The 21,634-nt window shown below is 43.3% G+C and overlaps 2 protein-coding genes across 10 annotated transcripts in view; one reads left to right on the plus strand and one right to left on the minus strand.

Annotated features, from left to right (window-relative positions):
- PLA2G4D (phospholipase A2 group IVD) overlaps positions 1-15,421 on the plus strand; it is a 43,868-nt gene extending 28,447 nt beyond the window's left edge. For 3 of the 5 annotated variants that reach the window (XM_069950568.1, XM_069950567.1, XM_069950569.1), the window contains 12 exons: positions 3,430-3,534; positions 5,310-5,347; positions 7,663-7,798; positions 8,217-8,353; positions 8,436-8,658; positions 9,133-9,250; positions 9,853-9,990; positions 10,213-10,320; positions 11,793-11,990; positions 12,374-12,540; positions 12,744-12,930; positions 13,932-15,421. In XM_069950568.1, coding sequence (XP_069806669.1) covers positions 3,430-3,534; positions 5,310-5,347; positions 7,663-7,798; positions 8,217-8,353; positions 8,436-8,658; positions 9,133-9,250; positions 9,853-9,990; positions 10,213-10,320; positions 11,793-11,990; positions 12,374-12,540; positions 12,744-12,930; positions 13,932-14,152 — 1,776 coding nt within the window. In that variant the 3' untranslated portion in view covers positions 14,153-15,421. The remainder of the gene's footprint in view (positions 1-3,429; positions 3,535-5,309; positions 5,348-7,662; positions 7,799-8,216; positions 8,354-8,435; positions 8,659-9,132; positions 9,251-9,852; positions 9,991-10,212; positions 10,321-11,792; positions 11,991-12,373; positions 12,541-12,743; positions 12,931-13,931) is intronic. The other 2 variants (XM_069950570.1, XM_069950571.1) reach the window with 1 other exon arrangement.
- An 826-nt stretch (positions 15,422-16,247) lies between these two features.
- The window catches only part of SPTBN5 (spectrin beta, non-erythrocytic 5), a 226,477-nt gene continuing 221,090 nt past the window's right edge, over positions 16,248-21,634 (minus strand). For all 5 annotated transcript variants that reach the window (XM_069950563.1, XM_069950562.1, XM_069950566.1 and 2 more), the window contains 3 exons: positions 18,125-18,182; positions 17,148-17,200; positions 16,248-16,380 (listed from right to left, as the gene is read on the minus strand). In XM_069950563.1, coding sequence (XP_069806664.1) covers positions 16,271-16,380; positions 17,148-17,200; positions 18,125-18,182 — 221 coding nt within the window. In that variant the 3' untranslated portion in view covers positions 16,248-16,270. The remainder of the gene's footprint in view (positions 16,381-17,147; positions 17,201-18,124; positions 18,183-21,634) is intronic.

Here is a 21,634-nt window from a genome sequence, read left to right on the forward strand (position 1 = left end):
GGCTCAGACCCATATTGATTGGGAGAACGACCCAGGAGAAGACCGCACTAAGCGAGGTGATCAGTCACGTGATCAGTCAGGTTCATAATGTAAGTCTATGGAGCCCGACTGATGATGCTGATACAGAGTGGAGAAAGGACGGTGCTGCAGCGCGGTCTTCTCCCGGCTCATTCTCCCGATCGGTACAGGGCTGAACACTTTGACCTGGGCCAATCAAAGCTTTTGACATATCTCCATAACCTGTCAAAAGTTTTCTATGATGACACTTAAAAATTTTCTAACAAGTCCACATCTACATTAGGTGTCTCTGTGGTTAAATGCGGGAAAGAGTCATCAGAAAATTACTTATTGTTCAAATATTATATTTTCTTAAGAAGTTTTGGTGCCATTTTTTCCTAATTTTTCTATCTATATTTTAAAATAATCCTGAGATCTTGAAGTTCTCATTCTCACCGCTGGGGCTAAAACTAAGCCTGTGGTGATAAGAGGAGGCTGCTGTAAAGTGATCTGTACAGCATTGCAGCATCATTTGACACCGGTAGATAGAGGAGACAATAGCAGCTCCGTGGGGAATGACCTCTTCCAGGTCACAGATCACGCTCTGTAATGTTTTACATTCATCTCAAGTGCACAGTGTCCGTCTATTGTCGTCTATGCCTATGAGGCTGGCTGTAAAGCAGGTCACTAAATGCTGTTAAAAACAGCCCAGGCAAGATGGCTGCCCCCATAACAATGTACAAACAGTGAAATAAAAAAAATTATAGTCAGAAAATAGAAACAGATTAGAATAGAAGAACAAGTTTTACAATCTGACTCTAATCATTAAGAGAAAATGTAAGCACTTGGCGTGTGACTCAGATCCTGTCAGTGCTTGCTGCACCGTCACTAGTTGGCAGCCCATTGTTGGCATTCCTCGTAGGACAGCTCACAGATGGGTTGTGGTGTTTGTCTTTATGCAGATCACCGCTTGCATGTTTGCAGATTGTAATCATTGGCTACGGTGACTGTTTGTGAGGGGAACTACTGTATTAGTGTGTGTGACAAGGTCCCCTAAGGTGTCTGCGTTATGCAGGGTAGTTTATATGTATAAAATGTTTGTCATGCTGTATGCAGCCAGGCCGCAAGGTTTTCATATGAGCGTGTAGCGCCACACACCAATCTGCTCCAATCTGAAGTCACACCCAGCCCAGAGTGGTTTGAGCTAATTCACTTAGCACTTCTTTACATACAGGGGCAAACTTGATGGTTATAGTTGTCAACTTACATCCGCACAGGGTGGCATCAGTACTTGAACAGCGTTGAGTATAAGAATATTTAACATTCTGGAATCGGTGTCAGGTCCCTGTTCTCCTCATAGTAATAGGTTGTGTCCCTTCAGTGGTGCCACTAGGCCTCAGTAATGTCTGCTCCCATGTCATGTAGTCTTGTTCCCATAGACCCCACTCTCAGGCACCTCACTACAGCTATTGGCCAGGCCTACTACTCAGGACTGTCTCCAATGGCCTACAAACCAGGCCTAGGCCACTCCACAGGCCTGCCGAGCAACTGTCTATCTTCCCACCAATGCCAAAGAGTTACACCCCAATCAGGACACGGCTAGCCAATCATCACGTACGCTCATACTGGGAGGATTTTACTTTCTCTACCCTAGAAGACTTTCCAGGCCGTACATTCAGCCTGTTCAGCTCCAGGAGCGGCCCAAAGCCAACTCCATGACCAGATCTTCCCAACCCTATCGTAGTAGTAGTAGTGATCACTAAAGATGAACAAACTTCACTTACATTTGAGTTCCTCCAAACCCGAACTCTCTGCATTTGATTCCCAGTGGCTGAAGATGTTGGATGCCGCCCTGGGGGGTCCTAGAAACATGGATCCGGCCTATTGCGTCCAACAGCAAACGGTAATCAAAGTTTGTCCTTCATCTATAGTGATCACAGACACCTTCCAAAATCGCCATGATCTCCTCCTTTGCCAGTGCCCACCTAGTAAAGCAGCCAACTCTCTCCTAGAGACCAGCGACCTTTAGAGCTTACTGGGAGACGTTCCTCCATAGACCTTGTGTTCCTGACTCCTCTTTTATTATTATTATTATTTTTTTTATATATGCAGATCACTATACATCGGCTGTTATGTTGTATTGAGTATCAACGCCTTTACCAGTTGTTCCCTCATCCTCTATACTGGTTATGGGTGGGGCTTCTGGTGTGGTTTGGACGTGCAAATGGTCACTTACAATTGGTGTCCTGCTATTTATCCAGTGTTAGGAGCCATGTTAAAGGATAACTATCAGAAGGTTGGACTGATGGGGTCCAAGTGCAGGGAGACCCCCACCAGTTACTAAAACAATTGTACTCCAGTGCTGGAATCCATCTGGTTTCCATATATTCCATATATGTTCTATATTTGAACACAGAATCCCAGTAAGACCAGTAATTGCAATGGTTTCTTGCCATACCACCAGCCGCTCTTGTGCGTTTTTGCCTATAACCTTCACTTGGCTTTGTGTTGGGTGAGTAATCGTCCGTTCTAGAACAATAATTGTAGTTTATATCAGAATATCCTTTAAGTACCACACAATAGTTAAAGCCTTTGTAATATTTAATAGCAGCCATTAGCTTTGTTGTATCTGTCACATGTCACCGTCACACTCACCACGGACTCTCGGCAGTGAGAAGAGATGAGTCAGTGTTAGCAATAACCGCAGCCTCGTAGGATTCTCACTATCAGGCGCTGAGTAATGGCCGTGTCCTCTCTCCCAGCTGTGTAATAAACAGTGTGACTGAACCCTGAAGGGTTTATGAAGAATCTGAACCTTTAAGGAGCACTCCTTCATCAGATTCTCCTGTAAGCGCTGATCTACCTGGACACATGGGAAGTACCTGTGCCCCTCGGGTTTGGTATGGCCTTTCTCTAGACATTTGCTTTATAGAGTAGTTTTATTACTAAGCCATGATATATTCTAAGTAATACGTTTTTCTATTAAGCTCAATAGTTATAGAAACCGTGCTGAGCCGCAGCATGCACACCCTCTCCCTCCCCAACTGCTCTGCATGACTGATATACAGGGTTTATTTCCTGCACTGAACCTTGTACATCAATCATGCAGGGGAGGGGGAGTAAGGAAGCATGCATGCTACTGCTCAACCGAGCCTCTATTACACTATGAAGCTTAGAAGATCAGCTCTCTAGTATTATGAGGCCTATAATATATTGCATTATAATTATAATGTCCTGAAATGATATAGCGCTCTCAGACCATTTCTAGTATGTATGTTGTACCTAGTTCCATGGTGGCTTCATGGGCATAAGCCTCTATAATCTCTAGCATGAAGCCAGTAACATTTGTTGTTGAGGATTTACATGGAGATGGAGGAAGTACGTAGCTTATTACCACATCCATTCTCCTCTTATTTTACCCCTACTTTTAAGCCTAGAGGTTCCCCGGCCATATGCAACTCTAAGGCTCGAAGGATCACAAGTTGCTGGTCACCACTGATCCTCCGTAAATGTCGAAGACCCATCTGCAGCAGCAAGGTTAGTCCACCCTGGGTCTGTTATCCAGCACTCACAGAATCTCCGTACCCAATGCACCACTGCCCACGCTATCTACAGGCCTTACAGTAGCTATTGCATTGGATAGTTTGAGTTCCCCCATATCCTAAATATCCTGGATAGTACACGACAGAACATTAAATAGTATCACATGTTCCATAGCTTTCTCTTATGATCTGGAAAATTAATCAGATTGACTGTTTTGGCCCCATAGAAGCACCAGTTATTACCAGTCTCCATTATCGGTTGTATCATTATGTCCCTGACACAAGTCATTCAATGCCCACTATTAGCATTATCACAAACACATCTGTAAACTGTAATACTTTGTTAGGGTGGACCTGTCCTTTCCTTTACTAGATTAAGCCTTTGGAGTGGTGACAAGGAGATTTTAGTGCACTCACTTCTGTTATTGAGCACAGCTATTTCTCATTCTCTCCATTTCAGGAGGCAGGACCAGTCCTGGGCTGTTGGCATGCAGTACTCACACCTAGACTTCCTTCCCCGGCTTTACCATTACATAGCGCTTATGAAAGGGCACAAGACTGCACGGGCTGGGGATGGTATACAGTACCCTGCTTTAGATGGAGTGTGGGGGAGAAGTTGTTACTGATACACTGGCTTTGCATGGTGCTATCTGAGCAGAAAGGGAAGGGGTTACACTAAGCACTGAACCACTTCTGCTGCTGATGACAAGCTAAAGGTTGGGAGATTACATTCAGGATTACACGCATTAGTAGGAACATGATGCACATACGGGTTTATGGGTGGTCAGAGATGAGAGGGAAATCTTGATTTACATTTCAGACCATTCGGCAGCTCCATAGAGAATGGAGAGCTTCAAATAGTCGGGGTGCTTTTCTAGAGCTTCCCAGGGGGAACAAAGGTCTACCCAAGCCAACTATGCCTATGCTGTGGATAGGGGGATAAGTAAAAAATAACTCTGCAAGGTATACATCACTTGCTTAAAATAAAAATAATACCATCACACTACATATCATTGGTTACATTGCTTATATTGTATCTTGGCAGCCAGGCTTTGTCTCAACCAAATGTCCATGTGTTTTCAATAGAGGGATGGGTGGTAAAGCCGCTGCCGGACACCTTTGACTGTAGTTGGTCAGAAAGATTGGAGCGTACAGAAGTATGTTTTATCTTTTAACGCTACCTACACCACATTTTGAAATGAAGTTCCTTTCTTCCACAAACAATATCAACCTTGTCCCCAGGCTGTGTGCGGTATTATAGCTCAGTTCACTTTAACAGACCTGAGCTGCAATACTGCACTTAAACTGGGGAGAAGAGTGGCGCTGTTTATGGAAGATAGGAGCTACTTCTAATTCTGAAAAACCCCTTTAAGTTAATATATGCTGGAAAGTTTTTTTTTTTTTTTTGGGTGGGGGGGGGCACTGTTAAGCTGAGAACCTCATATGTAGATTTCATAAATGAAAATTCAACTTAAGAGCAAAATAAACCAGGCATAAATAAGTGGATCCCCGGCCGTGCCATGCTGGGTGACCACTAGGCACATGTGAGGCGGGATCAGGGGTCTTTGTCAGGTGTGACGCTATTTTGGAATCTTTAATATAACCATATGCTATAACCGTATGACCATAACCGGACATTGCTGCATCGTGTATTATAGAGCGATTGTACTATAGTATGTATTATATAACCATCCTATAACATCTGGGATATCAGCAGTGTTCACAGCTTTCCGTATTCTCACAATAAATATCGCCTCTGTTCTTCCTTAGGCCAGACCCCTGGAAGTGAAGCTGAAAGCTAAAGACTGGTAAAGTATCTAGAATTCTTTTCCTATTGCTGATACTATAAGAAGTCCTTATGTCCTGGGATAGTTATATAAAGTTCTCCTTCTGGAAACCAGTGCAGGAATGGGTAACATTTGTTAAATGAACTTTTTAATGTAACTTAAAGGGGTATCCAGCGTTAGACAAGTTTTAATATATCGCTTCTGTTATATAGTAGTGTATAATAGTTATATAATAGTGTATAACATGGTTGCTTAGGAGTCCCAACATGGCCAGAGGGGGCAGTAGAGAGACAGTATGGCAGCACAGATCCACCTTGGAATTTGCAAACTTAAAGGGGTATCCGGCATTAAACTAGTTTTAATATATTACTGCTGTTCTATAGTAAACCTGCCCATGCTCCCCTGGTGTCTCTGTGTCCCCTGCTGATCGCAGCTGCCTCCACTTCAAAGACAAACTAGTCTCAGGAATGACAGCCTGCTCAGCCAATCACTGTCCGTGGCGCTGTCCTGTCTGTCAGTGATTGGCTGAGCTGGCTGTCACTCCCGAGACCACTTTATCTTTGAAGTGAGGGCAGCTGCGATCAGCAGGGGAGCATGGACAGGTTTACTATAGAACGGCAGTAATATATTAAAACTAGTTTAATGCTGGATACCCCTTTAAGTTTGCAAATTCCAAGGTGGATCTGTGCTGCCATACTGTCTCTCTACTGCCCCCTCTGACCATGTTGGGACTCCTGAGAAACCATGTTAAACACCCAGGGATACCAAGGATGGGGAACCTTTGGCCCTCCAGCTGCTGTGAAACTACAATTCCCATCATGGCTGGACAGCTAAAGTTGAAACCCTGCATGATGGAAATTGTAGTTTTGAAACAGCTGGAAGGCTGAAAATTGTCCATCCCTGGTGTACAGTGATCCTGTCTGCATGGGATCATGTGTAGCCTTGAAGTAGGACATCACTGATCCCCTGCATCATTCCTGGTAGGTGAGGATCCCTACTGCTGTACACACAGCCATCAGCCGGCCATCGCTGGGTCTAGCAGGGAATGGGCATGTAGCAGTGTTGAAGCCGAGGATTGGTGTGTAGCAGAGTTTACGACCAACTTCAACAGGATTGAGTCACAACAAAGCCAGAAGGGGGCAGCAGAGAGCTTGTGTCAGGCAGCTTCCATGCAGTAGTAGACATACAGCTAACAATAATATTGGTAACAAGCATAGGAAAGTAACCACTGACAGGAGTAATAATATAGGATCTGTTTTCTAGTGATGTCTTAACATTACACAGTAGCTCCAATTTTGTCCGGCCATGGTTATCACCATTGTGTAAATCTGAATCGGATATGGAAGTGATGGCATAATGATGGGGTAACTCCTGTAAAGTGGACCTGTCTTGGAAACATGACAAAAAGGTTTGATCGGTCACGGTCTTAGGGCCCTATTCCTAATCGTTAACGATTAACGATCTCAAACGACCGCTATTGCGAAAGACCTGAAAACGTTCACTCATTTCCATGGAACGATAATCGTTACTTATGATCGCAATTGCGATCGTTTTTTCTTCGCTATTTATTCGCTATTGCGTTCGTATCTATTGCGAACGACCGAACGAGGTCTTATTCAATGCAAACGATTTGCGAATGAGCGATAAAAATAGGTCCAGGTCTTATAAAGCGATCAACGATTTCTCGTTCGGTCGTTAATCGTTAACTGCATTTCAACCGAACGATTATCGTTTAGATTCGAACGATTTAACGATAATCTGAACGATAAACGTCAGGTGGAATAGGGCCCTTAGTATCCAGACCCCAACGATCACTAGAGCCAGAAGGGTGAAGAATGCAACTGAGCGCTTCTCTCTGCTCCCTGCAGTAGATGCTCCTATGAACTATAGAACTTCTGTTAAAGTGGAGATAAAACCTGCTTAGCATTTACCTCTAAACACTCAGACCCCGACCATTCAAATCTTTTGACACATCTCTAGGGCACAACAATAGTTTTTGAAGTGACAGAGAGGTTCACACTGGGCCGGATACTCTGATTCTTTATTTTTTAGCTGCAAATGATATACGGCGTATCCTTCATGTGTGAACATACTAGCTCCGTATAAGTGATAATATACATTGTGGAATGAGTCCCACTGATATAATATATATATATATATATATATATATATATATATTTATATTTTATTTGTAGAAATCCGGATGTGACCTCTCAGGTCTTGTACGCTGCACTAGGCCAGCTATAAAACACATTAATGAAGTCTGTGATATTTCCTTGCGTCCATTACTCTTGTCAGCTTTTTTTCTAACCATTCTTGTTTTCTTGCCGTCCCAGCACTGATAAACTGGATGTACGGATGGGATTTAGCCTTTGTGATGATGAGAAGCTTTACCTCTCAAAGAGGAGAAAAGTTGTTGCCGAAACACTGAAGAGGTTGTTGAAGCTTGACCGAGATTTAGAGGATCATGAGGTATGTGACCGGCAGCCCTCATGTATGGTCCTTGTACTGCGTTGTCTTTAGCAGGGGTAGGGAACCTTGGCTCTCCAGCTATTGCAAAACTACAACTCCCATCATGCCTGGACAGCCAAAGCTTTAGCTTTGGCTGTCCAGGCATGATGGGAGTTGTAGTTTAGCAACAGCTGGAGAGCTAAAGTTCCCTACCACTGGTCTTGAGGTTCTCAACACCTGCCCATCTTCATACCTATTGTGCTGTGTTCTGTGTATCCATAGAGAACTTTCCAGGTTCATACACTGAATGGCGTAACATATTGCCATGTAGACACAACCATAACATTTTCCCTTAGTAATTTTATTCATCACAATGACAGCTTGCAAGATTCCCGATGCCATTGCTGTATCTTCTCATGCTATGCACTGTCCATTACAGATTCCTGTGATTGCCGTCACAACCACAGGAGGAGGTGTTAGAGCTATGATATCTCTCTATGGCACATTGGCGGGACTGAAGAAGCTGGGTCTCCTGGACTGTGTGACCTACCTCACCGGAGCTTCAGGATCCACTTGGTGAGAAGCCTTATTGTTAACAGACACATAGCTACTTATTGTATATGGTCTGTACAGTGACATCTAGTGTGTTCTAATCTAGGTCAATGAGTAAATTATATGAAGATCCTGACTGGTCGCAGAAAGATCTTTGTGCACCCATAGAAGATGCTTGTAGGAACGTGACCAAAAGCAAGTCTGGTGCTTTTTCCTTTGATCGTCTGGCGTTCTACCGGGATGAAATAAACACACGAGCAAGGATGGGCTACAAGACGTCATTCTCAGACCTGTGGGGTCTGGTTCTCGAGTCCATGTACTGTGATAATGTACGTATTCTGTATACAGTAACATATTGCATACATGCAAATAACCAAAGTATGAGGAGTCAGTATGTTATTCACCTCCTGGTAGTTGGATACATGCGATGGCTGTTATATACTCTGTCAGACATCTTCTAGGTTTACAGATTATTATAATTTCTTCAATATGGCTTTCACTGTAGAGCAGAAAGTACTAGACCTCTCTAATGTTGTGAACCATTATGCAGGCCACAGGTGATAATGTGAAGCCACACTGAATATTATGTCTATAAAAGAGATGGCTCTTACGCACTAGGTGACCACCTTGGTTCATCCCGTGCAGAGATGAGTCAGATGTCGCCATTACTTGGGGACCACTGCTAATTCAGCTGTCACTCTTCAGTTGTAATTCTGCATTCTATCCTTATTCATCGGATGGTATATGATGTATTATACGGTTTCATACTTGGATTAATAGTTGTGTTTGCACTTATCGCACAGGTCAATGAGACAAAGCTATCGGATCAGAGAAAAGCATTGGCCAATGGACAGAACCCGCTCCCTCTGTGCCTGGCAATGAATGTGAAGCCAAATGAAAGCTCCACGCTGGATTATAAAGGTTTGTTACCATGTGAATCCTGGTTGTCAGGAGTCCTGGTTATCTACAGTCCTGTTGTGGTGTGCTGAACGCAGTGTCCCATCCATCACAGCGGTAAACGTGAAGATACAATCTACCGTAAATGTCCATTGACTCTTTTATTGGCATTGCAGTGTTCTTAAGGCCCTATTACATGAAGCGATTATCGGCCATCACAGCCGATAATCGCTTTGTGTAATAATAGGCAACGATCAGCCGGCATGAACGATGTTGACTGATCTTTGTCTTTCAACATGTTAGCAACGATCTGCTGCCGTCACTCCGTGCAGCAGACTGCCGCTATCTCCTATGGGCCCCCCACCACTTACCCGCTCACTGTAAGCGCATGTAATAGTGCCGGCAGTGAGTGGGGAACGAGGGGAAAGTGATTGGTCGGTGCTCGCTCCCTCGTATCGCCCTGTGTAACAGTGGCTTTAGTTTGGAAGATTCCGGAAATCTGTCATTTTCCTGACCCCCCAGTCTATACGGTAAAGCCAGAGTGATACTTCTTACCACATGTGAATGTTCATAACAGGTTTTTATTGAAAACACCTTAAATGTATCGTCCTCTGTATTCTTCACAGAATGGTGCGAGTTCTCTCCTTACGAAGTGGGGCTGCTGAAGTACGGAGCCTTCATCCGCTCAGAAGACTTCGGCAGTGAATTTTTCATGGGACGGCGCACTAGGGCACTTCCAGAGTCCAGGATCTGTTACCTGCAGGGTGAGACATCTGAGTGGCCGACCATTGCATTGTTCTCAGGAGATGCATGGAGGGGGCAGGTTGTGAATGGTGGTGGGTAAATCGAGACTGGCAAATAGGTATAGGGGTAACACAGTGAGAGTGGCTCATCGGGGCAGCATACATATGCTCCGTGGTAGGGGAGTACATTGCTATAATGCCTGTTTGTTGTGTAATGTTGTAATGTTTGTTGCTTTGGTGTAGGATTATGGAGTAACGTCTTTTCTATAAACCTGATGGATGCCTGGTTCTCAGCTGTAAGTTCTGAGCATTTCTGGCACAGATTCACCAGGGATACGATCTATGAGCTGAGTGAGTATCTACTTTATAAGATGCATTCATTACACTTACTATCACTTATCTTATTTGGTTAGTGTCTCTATATAGTCTTTATTGGACTTAACCAATTTTCCAAAGGGGGAATTTATCAGGGTATTTACATCAGATTTTGGTGTAAACTGCAGCAAAAATTGTCACAAAACCCTCTGTGCACTAGAATTGTGAAAAAGTGTCACTTTCTGCATTGAGCTGTTGAAATATGAGCCTGAATGACAGGAGAAGAGATGTAGCCTTACACAGGTTAAAGGGAATCTGTCAGCACCTGGGCTGGTCCTGAGGTGCTGACAGTGTAGTGAAGGTGTATGTCCCTTATTGTGTGTGGTACCTTTCTTTGAGCCATCGGTGCAGTAGATTTTTCTTATTCTTGCCCGTAACTTGTAGTGGTGAGGTGTTTGTGCCGTACTTAGGCACGCCTCACCACCACTTCCTCCTCCCTGTCTGCTGCCCGGCCCTACCTGTTTGATTGTGGCCTGGCCTTCGGCTTCCTTATAACGTTGCTGGCAAGGGATGTGTGCCAACTTGCCAGTATGCACATGCGCCCTGGATCTGTCAGGTATTGTGCACTCCTGCGTCTCGAATCGTGCATGCGCCATAGTACAGATGAGCGGTGCAACTGTGGGCACTGGCTTCAGACCATCGGCGTGCCTCAGCACTACAGTGCATGCGCAATTCGGGATGCAGGAGCGTGCAATACCTGACAGATCCAGGGCGCATGCGCATACTGGCAAGTTGGCACGCGGCCCTAGCCAGCAACATCATCAGGAAGCAGAAGGCCAGGCCGCAATCAAACAGGGAGGAGGAAGTGGTGGTGAGGCTTGCCTAAGTGCGGCACGAACACCTCATTGCTGCAGCAAAGCACAAGTGCCATATAACATTTTAGTTTTTTTAAGGAAATTTTTGAAACATTTTTTTGAAAATATTTTTTTTTTAATTTTTTTTAAATAAAATTTATTCGAAAAAAAAAAAATGAGGTTCTTAGCAAACTTTGATCAAACTGAATGTACCAACTCACTACATTAAGCTCAGAGCGTTGGACACCTTGCACTAACAATGGCCTCTCTGCACCGATTGGCTACAAGAAAGGTACCACACACAATAAGGTACATACACCTTCACTACACTGTCAGCACCTCGGGACCTGCAGGAAACCACAGCCTCCCCTGGTGGACAGTGCGTGGAATTACAATCTATTGGGAAACCACTGAACTGTATAGGAGAGTCTACTTTCTCTATTTTGTGTAATATTTTAGCCACTGTAGCCTGAAATATATAGTAATGTCGGACAAATGTATCACTGTAAACTGGGTATGCTATAGCACCATATAAATGAGATTGTATAGGAATAGTAGACTATAAAACACAAGCTAGAGCTCAGGCCAGTGTTTCTTGTCACATCCCTTACCTCTTCATTTTATTTTAATTTATTTATTTTTTTTTTTAAACAGGTGAAGAAGAAGCGTTACGTAAGAGGAGAATGTCAGCAGGTTTACCTACACGTGTGACCCAGCCGGCAAGTGATTTCAGCCGTACTATACGGGAAATATTAACCAATCGTCCCCTTGATGGAGAACATCACAACTTCCTAAAAGGACTGCAGATGCACAAGGAGTATTGTACACATAATGGATTCTGTGCATTCGATGGTAAGAGGCCTTGTTATAGACGCAAAGCTGCAGGCTGGGCAGTTAACTTCTGCCCATCATAATGGTTTTTGTGATCGGTTATGGGGGGTGATAGAAGACAACAGTATATATTGTAAAATGGAACAGTACAAGCCGATCAGAACCCTGTTTTTTCTGTAAGTGAAGAGCAGAGATACAACTCTGGCACAGCTGCTCCATTCATTCTCTATGGTACCCACACTAGATAGCACGACTGCCGCTATCCTCGGGTCCCCATTTTCAAGATTGTAAAAGGTCTAGAATCATATAGGGGATACTTTGTAACTGAGTGACAATCCCTTCAGAAAAGGTATGGGGATATTGGTAGAAGAGTTTCTTATTGTATTCTTTGCTCTGCCTCTTAGATACAGAACTGGATAATTCTCCAAACAAGCTGACGCCATCTTCTGAAGAGCTTTGCCTTGTAGACACTGCCTACTACATTAACGCCAGCTTCCCCCCACTGCTCCGAGAGGAACGCAAAGTGGACGTTCTCCTGGCATTTGACTACGGATTAACAGAGAAGTTTAGAGTAAGTGGTGATGTGCAGTCTGCTGTAAAATACATAGTGAGATGTCTGAATCATGGCGTCTCATAAACCACTTTTAATGCTCTTACACAGGACGATTATACTTATGGAGGTTGTAGGATAAGAAGCCCCAAAGAAATGAGAGAGTAGCAGATGTGAATATAGGTGGCTTGTTGTATGATTGTGATTATTTTCTTTTATTTCAGTCTGTGGAGCGAACCGAGGAGTACTGCAAAGTTCATGATATCCGCTTTCCTAAAATACAAGTGTCTGATGAAGAGAAAGCAAATCCTAAGGAGTGTTACTACTTCTCAGGCTGCGGAGACCCCAAGTGTCCCACTATTCTGCATTTCCCTTTAGTAAATGACACATTCAAGCAGTTCAAGCATCCAGGTAAGTCAATCAGGTAACGTGAGTGTCAGTGATATTACATGAAACGAACACTAAGCTAAACCAGGGATGGGGAACCTTCGGCCCTCCAGCTGTTGCAAAACTACAATTCCCATCATGCCTGGACAGCAAAAGCTTCAGCTGTCCAAGCATGAAGCTGGAGAGCCAAAGGTTCCCCATCCCTGAGCTAAATAATCTCGTTTAGACGGGGGTCTGATAACTAGCACCGATCTTGATGGTTGATGGTTTAAAGAGCCTTCACAAGGCTGTGTCATTGGATCTACGTATGTATTCCTGGAGTTTAAGAGGCGACTTTCAAAACCCCTCCTAGACTACAGTTATACATAAGTTGTTCAAAAGACACTTAGGGTCCTATTACACGGCCCAATTAGTAATAAGCTGCTGTATGTCCTGCAGGAAGTGGTGTATTCTTTCCAGTCTGACACAGTGCTCTCTGCTGCCACCTCTGCTTAGAGCAGGAGAGGTTTTCTGTGGGGATTTGTTGCTGCTCTGCACAGTTCCTGACATGGACAGATGCGGCAGCAGAGAGCACTGTGTCAGACTGGAGAGAATACACCACTTCCTGCAGGACATACAGCAGCTGATAAGTACTGGAAGACTGGAGATTTTTTAAATAGAAGTAAATTACAAATCTGTATAACTTTCTGACACCAGTTGATTTGAAAGAAAAGAGATTTTCATTAGAGTACCCCTTTAAAAACTGCATGTGCTGTATAAGAGCACTCCAAAGGAAACCTTGATCATCACTGTTAGCTGGTCCAATGGCTGCCGGCCTGAACAGTTTACTTTGATAAAGGTCACAATACTGCAGGCCTGTAATGTCCATTCTAGGTATATGTCACCAGCAGAGGAAAGTAAGTTTGCCTCTTCTCTCTGCTAGAATCTTGCATGAAATACAAATAAAAGGAGAGCATCATAAAAATCAGCCATCAGGGCTGCAAACCTTTACAAGTTTCTGAATATTTTGTATTGTTTCTTCTCAGGAGTTAACCGGTTAACAGACCAAGAGAAAGAAGAGGGGTTAGTGGATCTGGGTGAAAAGTCGTCATATGGGGTGCTTAAACTAACTTACAGTAAGGAAGACTTTGACAAACTGATCAATCTCACAGAGTATAATGTGGAGAATAATGAGAAGGTGATCCTGCAAGTGTTACGAGAGGCCGTAGAATGTAAACAGAAGCGGAGGGACTGCATCAGCGTGTGAGGACTGCATCAGGTACCGAGGGAATGGTATTCACCAAATGTTATACAGCGGAGCTCTCGTCTGCACAAGGGGTCATCTGATAAGACTTGTCCTATGTTATAAGCTCTGCTTTATTCCTTCACTATGTATCAGTATTACACCTGGTTCCATCCTGCTGCCCCCTAGCCTTATGGTGGTGGAATATGGTCAGGCCTGTTATACTACACGAATGGGAATGGTAAATATGAAGGGACTTACGTTGTTATTATTATTATTTTTTAATTCATACGCAGCTATATAAGTAATGAAGGAAATTTCCTATGGAAAAAGTTTAAGGACCAAGTTAGATTACCTAGGGACGGCTTCACACATGCTCATCTGATGCAGTTTTTGAAGCCAAAATTAGGATCCACTATATACTCTGTGGTTTCGATTATGTACTTTTACAAAAGAAACAGAGTAAAACCAACACAAACAACTAGAATGGAAAATTTTGTACTTTTTTGTGCTTTGGACACACTCCTGAATTTGGCTACAAATACTGATCAAATCCTACGTGTGAACATGACCCTAGAGTTTAAATAGGTATTTTAAAGGGGTTATCCAGTGCTACAAAAACATGGCCACTTATCTCCAGATTGGGTGGGGTTTAAAAATCTGTTCCATTGAAGTAAATGGAGCTTAATTGCAAACCGCACCTGAACTGGAGAATGAGAGAGGGGCAAAAGTGGCCATGTTTTTTAGCGCTGGATAACCCCTTTAACTTTTCAAAAGTTTTAAGATAGTTTGTAGACTGGTTGTAAGAGTCTGGAGATACATTTGAGGTAATCTAAGCACTTAACTTCCCATCTTACTGCAGGAGACCGTCTCCATTATAAGTCTATGCAGTGAGATGAGGAGCTATGCTCTTAGCTCTATGTGAGGATTGGTGGGGGGGTCTGAGCATAGAGGTCATGCTGTGAAATATGTTGGCAATCCCTCTAATTACTGTTACTCATATAGTCAGTGAATGGGGGGAGATCATTGCTAAACTCCCTATGACTGTGCCGTACTTCGAATACATTGGCTGGCTATTCCACCAGTAACAGGGTATAGAAGAAGCTGCTATGTGTTCCTGTGTCTGACAATGTTTTATCACTATGTAGCATAACAAATCTCTAGGATAAACTATTGTCGCTGCTTAATCTGTGAAAATAAAGGGATGAAACTTGTGTCTGGTTTCCATGGAACACGGGAATGTTCTCATGTTAGAGCACATCTCTCTAAATAAACAGTGCCTGGTTTACTATGTTCTGTCTGTCTGTGCTGCTGTCATTACATGAAGGTCATTCACTTATTTCTATGGCCAGTGTTCTATAACTCACGTCTTGGGGGTCTGTGCACATAACTGAGTATTAGCCCATTGTTTGTTGTTTCTTCCCCCTGTGCAGGATTGGGTCCCAACAAATGTAAGTAAATTAAGCCTTTGTTCTACTGTTATGTTAAAGTACCCCATATTTTTACATGCTTTCAAAGTTGAATTTCTTTGCTATTGTTTATGCCAGTGTTCCCCAGCCTCTGGTTCTCCAGCTGCAAAACTACAACTCTCATCATACCCTGACAGTTGAGTTTAAGTTTAACAACAACTGGAAAGAGACAGGTTGGAGAGCACTGGTTTATGCATTTGGATAACTTCAAGGGGCCTTCCCATTTCCCAAACTTAGCTTCCCTCTGGCCTCAGGAGGTGCAGGGAAGTTACACTGTTTGAGGTGGTTAGGAAGCCGTGCTGACAAGCTGGGAAGCTAAATGTAGAAGATAGATTTAAAGGGGTTTTCTGAGAAAAATAGATCTGCTTTAGAAATATGGAATAATCTTTAATATTAAAATGCCATCTTTTCATTTGAAATGTTCATGTAATAAATAGATGGAATAGTACAAAATATTTAAAATAAATTAAAATATTCATCACATTTAAATGTCAGACTTGGAATACAATTTCATTCATTTTGCACATATTTCATTTGTTAATATATAAATTAGGTTTAAGTACCCAGGGGGCGTTCCCCAGGGCAGGAAGAGCCCAGGCAAGCCCCGCCCCTTATCAGGGAGTAATAGCTGCTAATTAGAGATGAGAGAATTTACTGTATAAATGGCTTCATTTTATTTTTTGAAGAACTTCTTAAAAACATTCTTTTTGTGCTTCTCTTTAGCTTCTTCTGTCTCCGCTACTTTTGGGGAATAAAAGTCGGTCTTCTCTGACGTGATATAGACTGCAGGAGGAAAATAGGAAAACTGTTATGTTGATGTATTTTGCAATGAAATAATGTTCAAGGGAACCTGTGACATAGTACCCACCCCATGTGCAGCATGGCCCTCACAGGCTGCGTTCAGTTAGGGCCCTATTACACCAACAGATTATCTGACAGTCTTTCCTTTATTACCTGTTCTCTGTTTATAGTCCATTCCGGGCTTTGGCCCCAAAAAAACCTGTCAGATAATCTGTTAGGGTGAGTTCAGACTACGGAATTTGCAGGGATAAATTACGGCGTATTTCGTCACTAGTACGCGCACCTTTCCGCCAGCTCCATAGACACCATTCTATGGGCGGGCCGATTCCGCCAAAAGAGCTGTCTGAAAGGTGCGCGTACTAGTGACGAAATCCGCCATAATTTATCCACGCAGATTCTGTAGTCTGAACCCACCCTTAGTTTAATAGGGCCCTTACTCAATCAGCTGCAGATTTCATCAATGTAAAAGTAGTGGAAGTCCACAGTGGTAGGTACAAGTGAACATACCCTTACAGCAGGGATGGGGAGCCTACAGCCCATCAGCTGAGGAAAAACTACACGTCCCATCATTCCTAATGAGAAGGCATGAATGGGAAATGTTTTGCAAACAGCTGGAGGGCTATAGGCTCATTGGAATGGTTCCAGCAGCTTCTGCCTGTAAAAAGATCAGTCAGGGTGGGAAGAGACCAATGGGACCTGCCTCAATGACTTGCAGTCCTGTAACATGTATTATGGCTGTACAATCTTACCTCTGCTAGCAGAGAATGTATGGCCATTGCTGTCTGGTTCAAATGAAAGTGTCCTGTACAGGGGATAAAACCGACATTTACTCCAAAGAAAATTACATACAGAGAGCGATGAAAGCTCTCCGCATCATGTCTTATCTTATGTCTCTATCAGTCTCGGGTATGTGATTATGAGCATTCCCCTTAAAGTCTACCTGTCACTATTGAACATCGGTGGGGGAGGGGGAATATATACTTCCACACTAATCACTAGAACAGGATGGAGAAGAAGCAATCGATCGCCGCTTCTTCCAGTTAAGTGTTGCAATAGAAATGTGTCTCAGTCATATGGGGAGAGCTGGGAGGGAATGTGCTTAGTGTGCAATTCTCTCCGCCATATCTTGTGATCTGAGACCCCTGACTAATCTAAACTTTGTCAGTGCAAAGAACTTTTGACATGTTCTGTGTCCGTAGAATAGTTTACGGGGTCACTACTAGTAATATATGACATTGTATTCTATATAGAGAGGCTGAGATGTCACATTACCTACCAGTCTAACAAGCCTTCACTTATCAGCACAGATACACACAGTTACTTTATAGAGACTCTGTCAGCAGGTTTATGGTATCTCAGGGCAGCATAAGCTAGTGATGCCGAGAAGCTGAACAGAATTATGTATCACTTACATTGCTATGTGCAGCTGATCCAGAGATCTCCTCCTGAATAACATGGACAATAAGTAGTCCTCAGTATTCATGAGAAGAAAACTCCACCCACCAGCTGCTGATTGGCAGTTACCTGTCAATCAGCAGCGGGGGAAGGGGTGTGGCAATAATCCTATTCTCCTGCAAATTAGGAGAATGGCTGAAAAGAATGATGGAAGTGATACACCAATCCGTTCAGCTTTTCTGTCACTAGTTTATGCTGCTTTCATTGAGTGACAGATTCCTTTTAACAGTGGAGCAATAAAATGTCTATGTATGTTTTAAGATTTACTTACCTAGGAATTTCTTTTAATGAAGAGTGAGCAGCTTCTTCCTTTTTGATGACAGGGTCATCTACAGAAAGAAAAGGTAACTTATATTAAATAGGAAATTATCAGTATTTCATATGTTAAAGAAAAGTCTATATGTAACCAGTAAAGACCATGCAGCAGACTTTGAGAAATGTCAGAGACTGAAAAATATATTCTATAGCCCAGATTTATCTAAGGGGGTAAAATACAGATTGGTGTAAACTGCCCCACAGCAACCAATCAAAGCTCCTCTCAGCTGTCAGCTCTGGTAAAATAAAAGAGGAGTTGTGATTGGTTTATTGTGGGCAGTTTACACCAGTCTGTAATTGACACCCTTTGATAAATCTTCCCCTATATATCTAAATGGGGTTATCCCTGCTCCATGTGTACAGATTTGCCCCATATGGGGTGCTAAGGATGGAGGTAACTTTATGCCCTTGATTCTCAGTGCTGTGTGTGTGAAATTTGAAGTTTAAAGGGGACCTCCACATGGGGAAAACTTGTTTTCTATTAAAAGTTATAAAGATGTGTCTAATGTATTACCATATCTGAGCGGTTCTGCCACACAGTAGCTGACTGTGCTGTGTGGTGTTACAGGTAGAGAATACAGCGCTGTGTGTGCGCTGTGTGTATTCTCTACCTGTAACACCACACAGCACACTTAATTCTCTACCTGTAACACCACACTGGATGTTACAGATAGAGAATACAGTATGCTCTGTGGTGTTACAGGTAAAGAATACAGCTTGCTTTGTGGTGTTACAGGTAGCGAATACAGTGTGTTGTGTGGTGTTACAGGTAGAGAATACAGCGTGCTGTATGGTGTTACAGGTAGTAGAAGTGTGGTATTACAGGTAGAGAATCCAGCGTGCTGTGTGGTGTTATAGGTAGGAGAAGTGTGGTAATACAGGTAGAGAACACCGTGTGCTGTTACAGGTAGCGAATACAGCGTGATGTGTGGTTTTACAGGTAGAGAATACAGCGTGTTGTGTGGTGTTACAGGTAGAGAATACAGTGTGCTGTGTGGTGTTACAGGTAGAGAATACAGCGTGCTTTGTGGTGTTACAGGTAGAGAATACAGTGTGCTGTGTGCTGTTACAGGTAGAGAATACAGTGTGCTGTGTGCTGTTACAGGTAGAGAATACAGCGTGCTGTGTGGTGTTACAGGTAGAGAATACAGTGTGTTACAGGTAGAGAATACAGCTTGCTTTGTGGCGTTACAGGTAGAGAATACAGCGTGCTGTGTGTTGTTATAGGTAGAAAATACAGTATGCTGTGTGGTGTTACAGGTAGAAAATACAGTGTGGTGTTACAGGTAGAGAATACAGCGTGCTGTGTGGTGTTACAGGTAGAGAATACAGTGTGCTGTGTGGTGTTACAGGTAGAGAATACAGTGTGGTGTTACAGGTAGAGAATACAGCGTGCTGTGTGGTGTTACAGGTAGAGAATACAGCGAGCTGTGTGTTGTTATAGGTAGAAAATACAGTATGCTGTGTAGGTGTTACAGGTAGAGTATACAGTGTGTTGTGTGGTGTTACAGGTAAAAAATACAGTGCTGTGTAGGTGTTATAGGTAGAGAATACAGTGTGCTGTTACAGGTAAAGAATACAGCGTGCTGTGTGGTGTTACAGGTAGAGAATACAGGGTGCTGTATGGTGTTACAGGTAGTAGAAGTGTGTTGTTACAGGTAGAGAATACAGCGTGCTGTGTGGTGTTACATGTAGAGAATACAGCGTGCTGTGTGGTGTTACAGGTAGAGAATACAGCGTGCTGTGTGCTGTTACAGGTAGAGAAAACAGTGTGCTGTGTGGTGTTACAGGTAGAGAATACAGCGTGCTGTGTGCTGTTACAGGTAGAGAATACAGTGTGCTGTGTGGTGTTACAGGTCGAGAATACAGTGTGCTGTCTGGTGTTACAGGTAGAGAATACAGCGTGTTGTGTGGTGTTACAGGTAGAGAATACAGCGTGCTGTGTGGTGTTACAGGTAGAGAATACAGTGTGCTGTGTGCTGTTACAGGTAGAGAATACAGCGTGCTTTGTGGTGTTACAGGTAGAGAATACAGCGTGCTGTGTGGTGTTACAGGTAGTAGAAGTGTGGTGTTACAGGTAGAGAATACAGCGTGCTGTGTGCTGTTACAGGTAGAGAATACAGCGTGCTGTGTGGTGTTACAGGTAGTAGAAGTGTGTTGTTACAGGTAGAGAATACAGCGTGCTGTATGGTGTTACAGGTAGTAGAAGTGTGGTGTTACTGGTAGAGAATACAGCGTGCTGTGTGTTACAGGTCGAGAATACAGTGTGCTGTATGGTGTTACAGGTCAAGAATACAGTGTGCTGTGTGGTGTTACAGGTAGAGAATACAGCGTGTTGTGTGGTGTTACAGGTAGAGAATACAGCGTGCTGTGTGGTGTTACAGGTAGAGAATACAGTGTGGTGTTAGAGGTAGAGAATACAGTGTGCTGTGTGGTGTTACAGGTAGAGAATACAGCGTGCTGTGTGGTTTTACAGGTAGAGAATACAGTGTGCTGTGTGGTGTAACAGGTAGAGAATACAGTGTGCTGTGTGGTTTTACAGGTAGAGAATACAGTGTGCTGTGTGGTGTAACAGGTAGAGAATACAGTGTGCTGTTACAGGTAGAAAATACAGCGCTGTGTAGGTGTTACAGGTAGAGAATACAGTGTGTTGTTACAGGTAGAGAATACAGGTTGCTGTGTGGTGTTACAGGTAGAGAATACAGGTTGCTGTGTGGTGTTACAGGTAGAGAATACAGGGTGCTGTGTAGGTGTTACAGGTAGAGAATACAGTGTGTTACAGGTAGAGAATACAGCGTGCTGTGTGGTGTTACAGGTAGAGAATACAGTGTGCTGTGTGGTGTTACAGGTAGAGAATACAGTGTGGTGTTACAGGTAGAGAATATAGCGTGCTGTGTGGTGTTACAGGTAGAAAATACAGTGCTGTGTAGGTGTTATGGGTAGAGAATACAGCTTGCTTTGTGGTGTTACAGCGTGCTGTGTGTTGTTACAGGTAGAAAATACAGCGCTGTAGAGAATACAGTGTGGTGTTACAGGTAGAGAATACAGCTTGCTTTGTGGTGTTACAGGTAGTAGAAGTGTGGTGTTACAGGTAGAGAATACAGCGTGCTGTTACAGGTAGAGAATACAGCGTGCTGTATGGTGTTACAGGTAGTAGAAGTGTGGTGTTACAGGTAGAGAATACAGTGTGCTGTGTGGTGTTACAGGTAGAGAATACAGCGTGCTGTGTGGTGTTACAGGTAGAGAATACAGGGTGCTGTGTGGTGTTACAGGTAGTAGAAGTGTGGTATTACAGGTAGAGAATACAGCGTGCTGTGTGCTGTTACAGGTAGTAGAAGTGTGGTGTTACAGGTAGAGAATACAGCGTGCTGTATGGTGTTACAGGTAGTAGAAGTGTGGTATTACAGGTAGAGAATACAGCGTGCTGTGTGATGTTACAGGTAGAGAATCCAGCGTGCTGTGTGGT

This window comes from Dendropsophus ebraccatus, chromosome 13 (assembly GCF_027789765.1).
Source record: "Dendropsophus ebraccatus isolate aDenEbr1 chromosome 13, aDenEbr1.pat, whole genome shotgun sequence".
Lineage (NCBI taxonomy): Eukaryota > Metazoa > Chordata > Amphibia > Anura > Hylidae > Dendropsophus > Dendropsophus ebraccatus.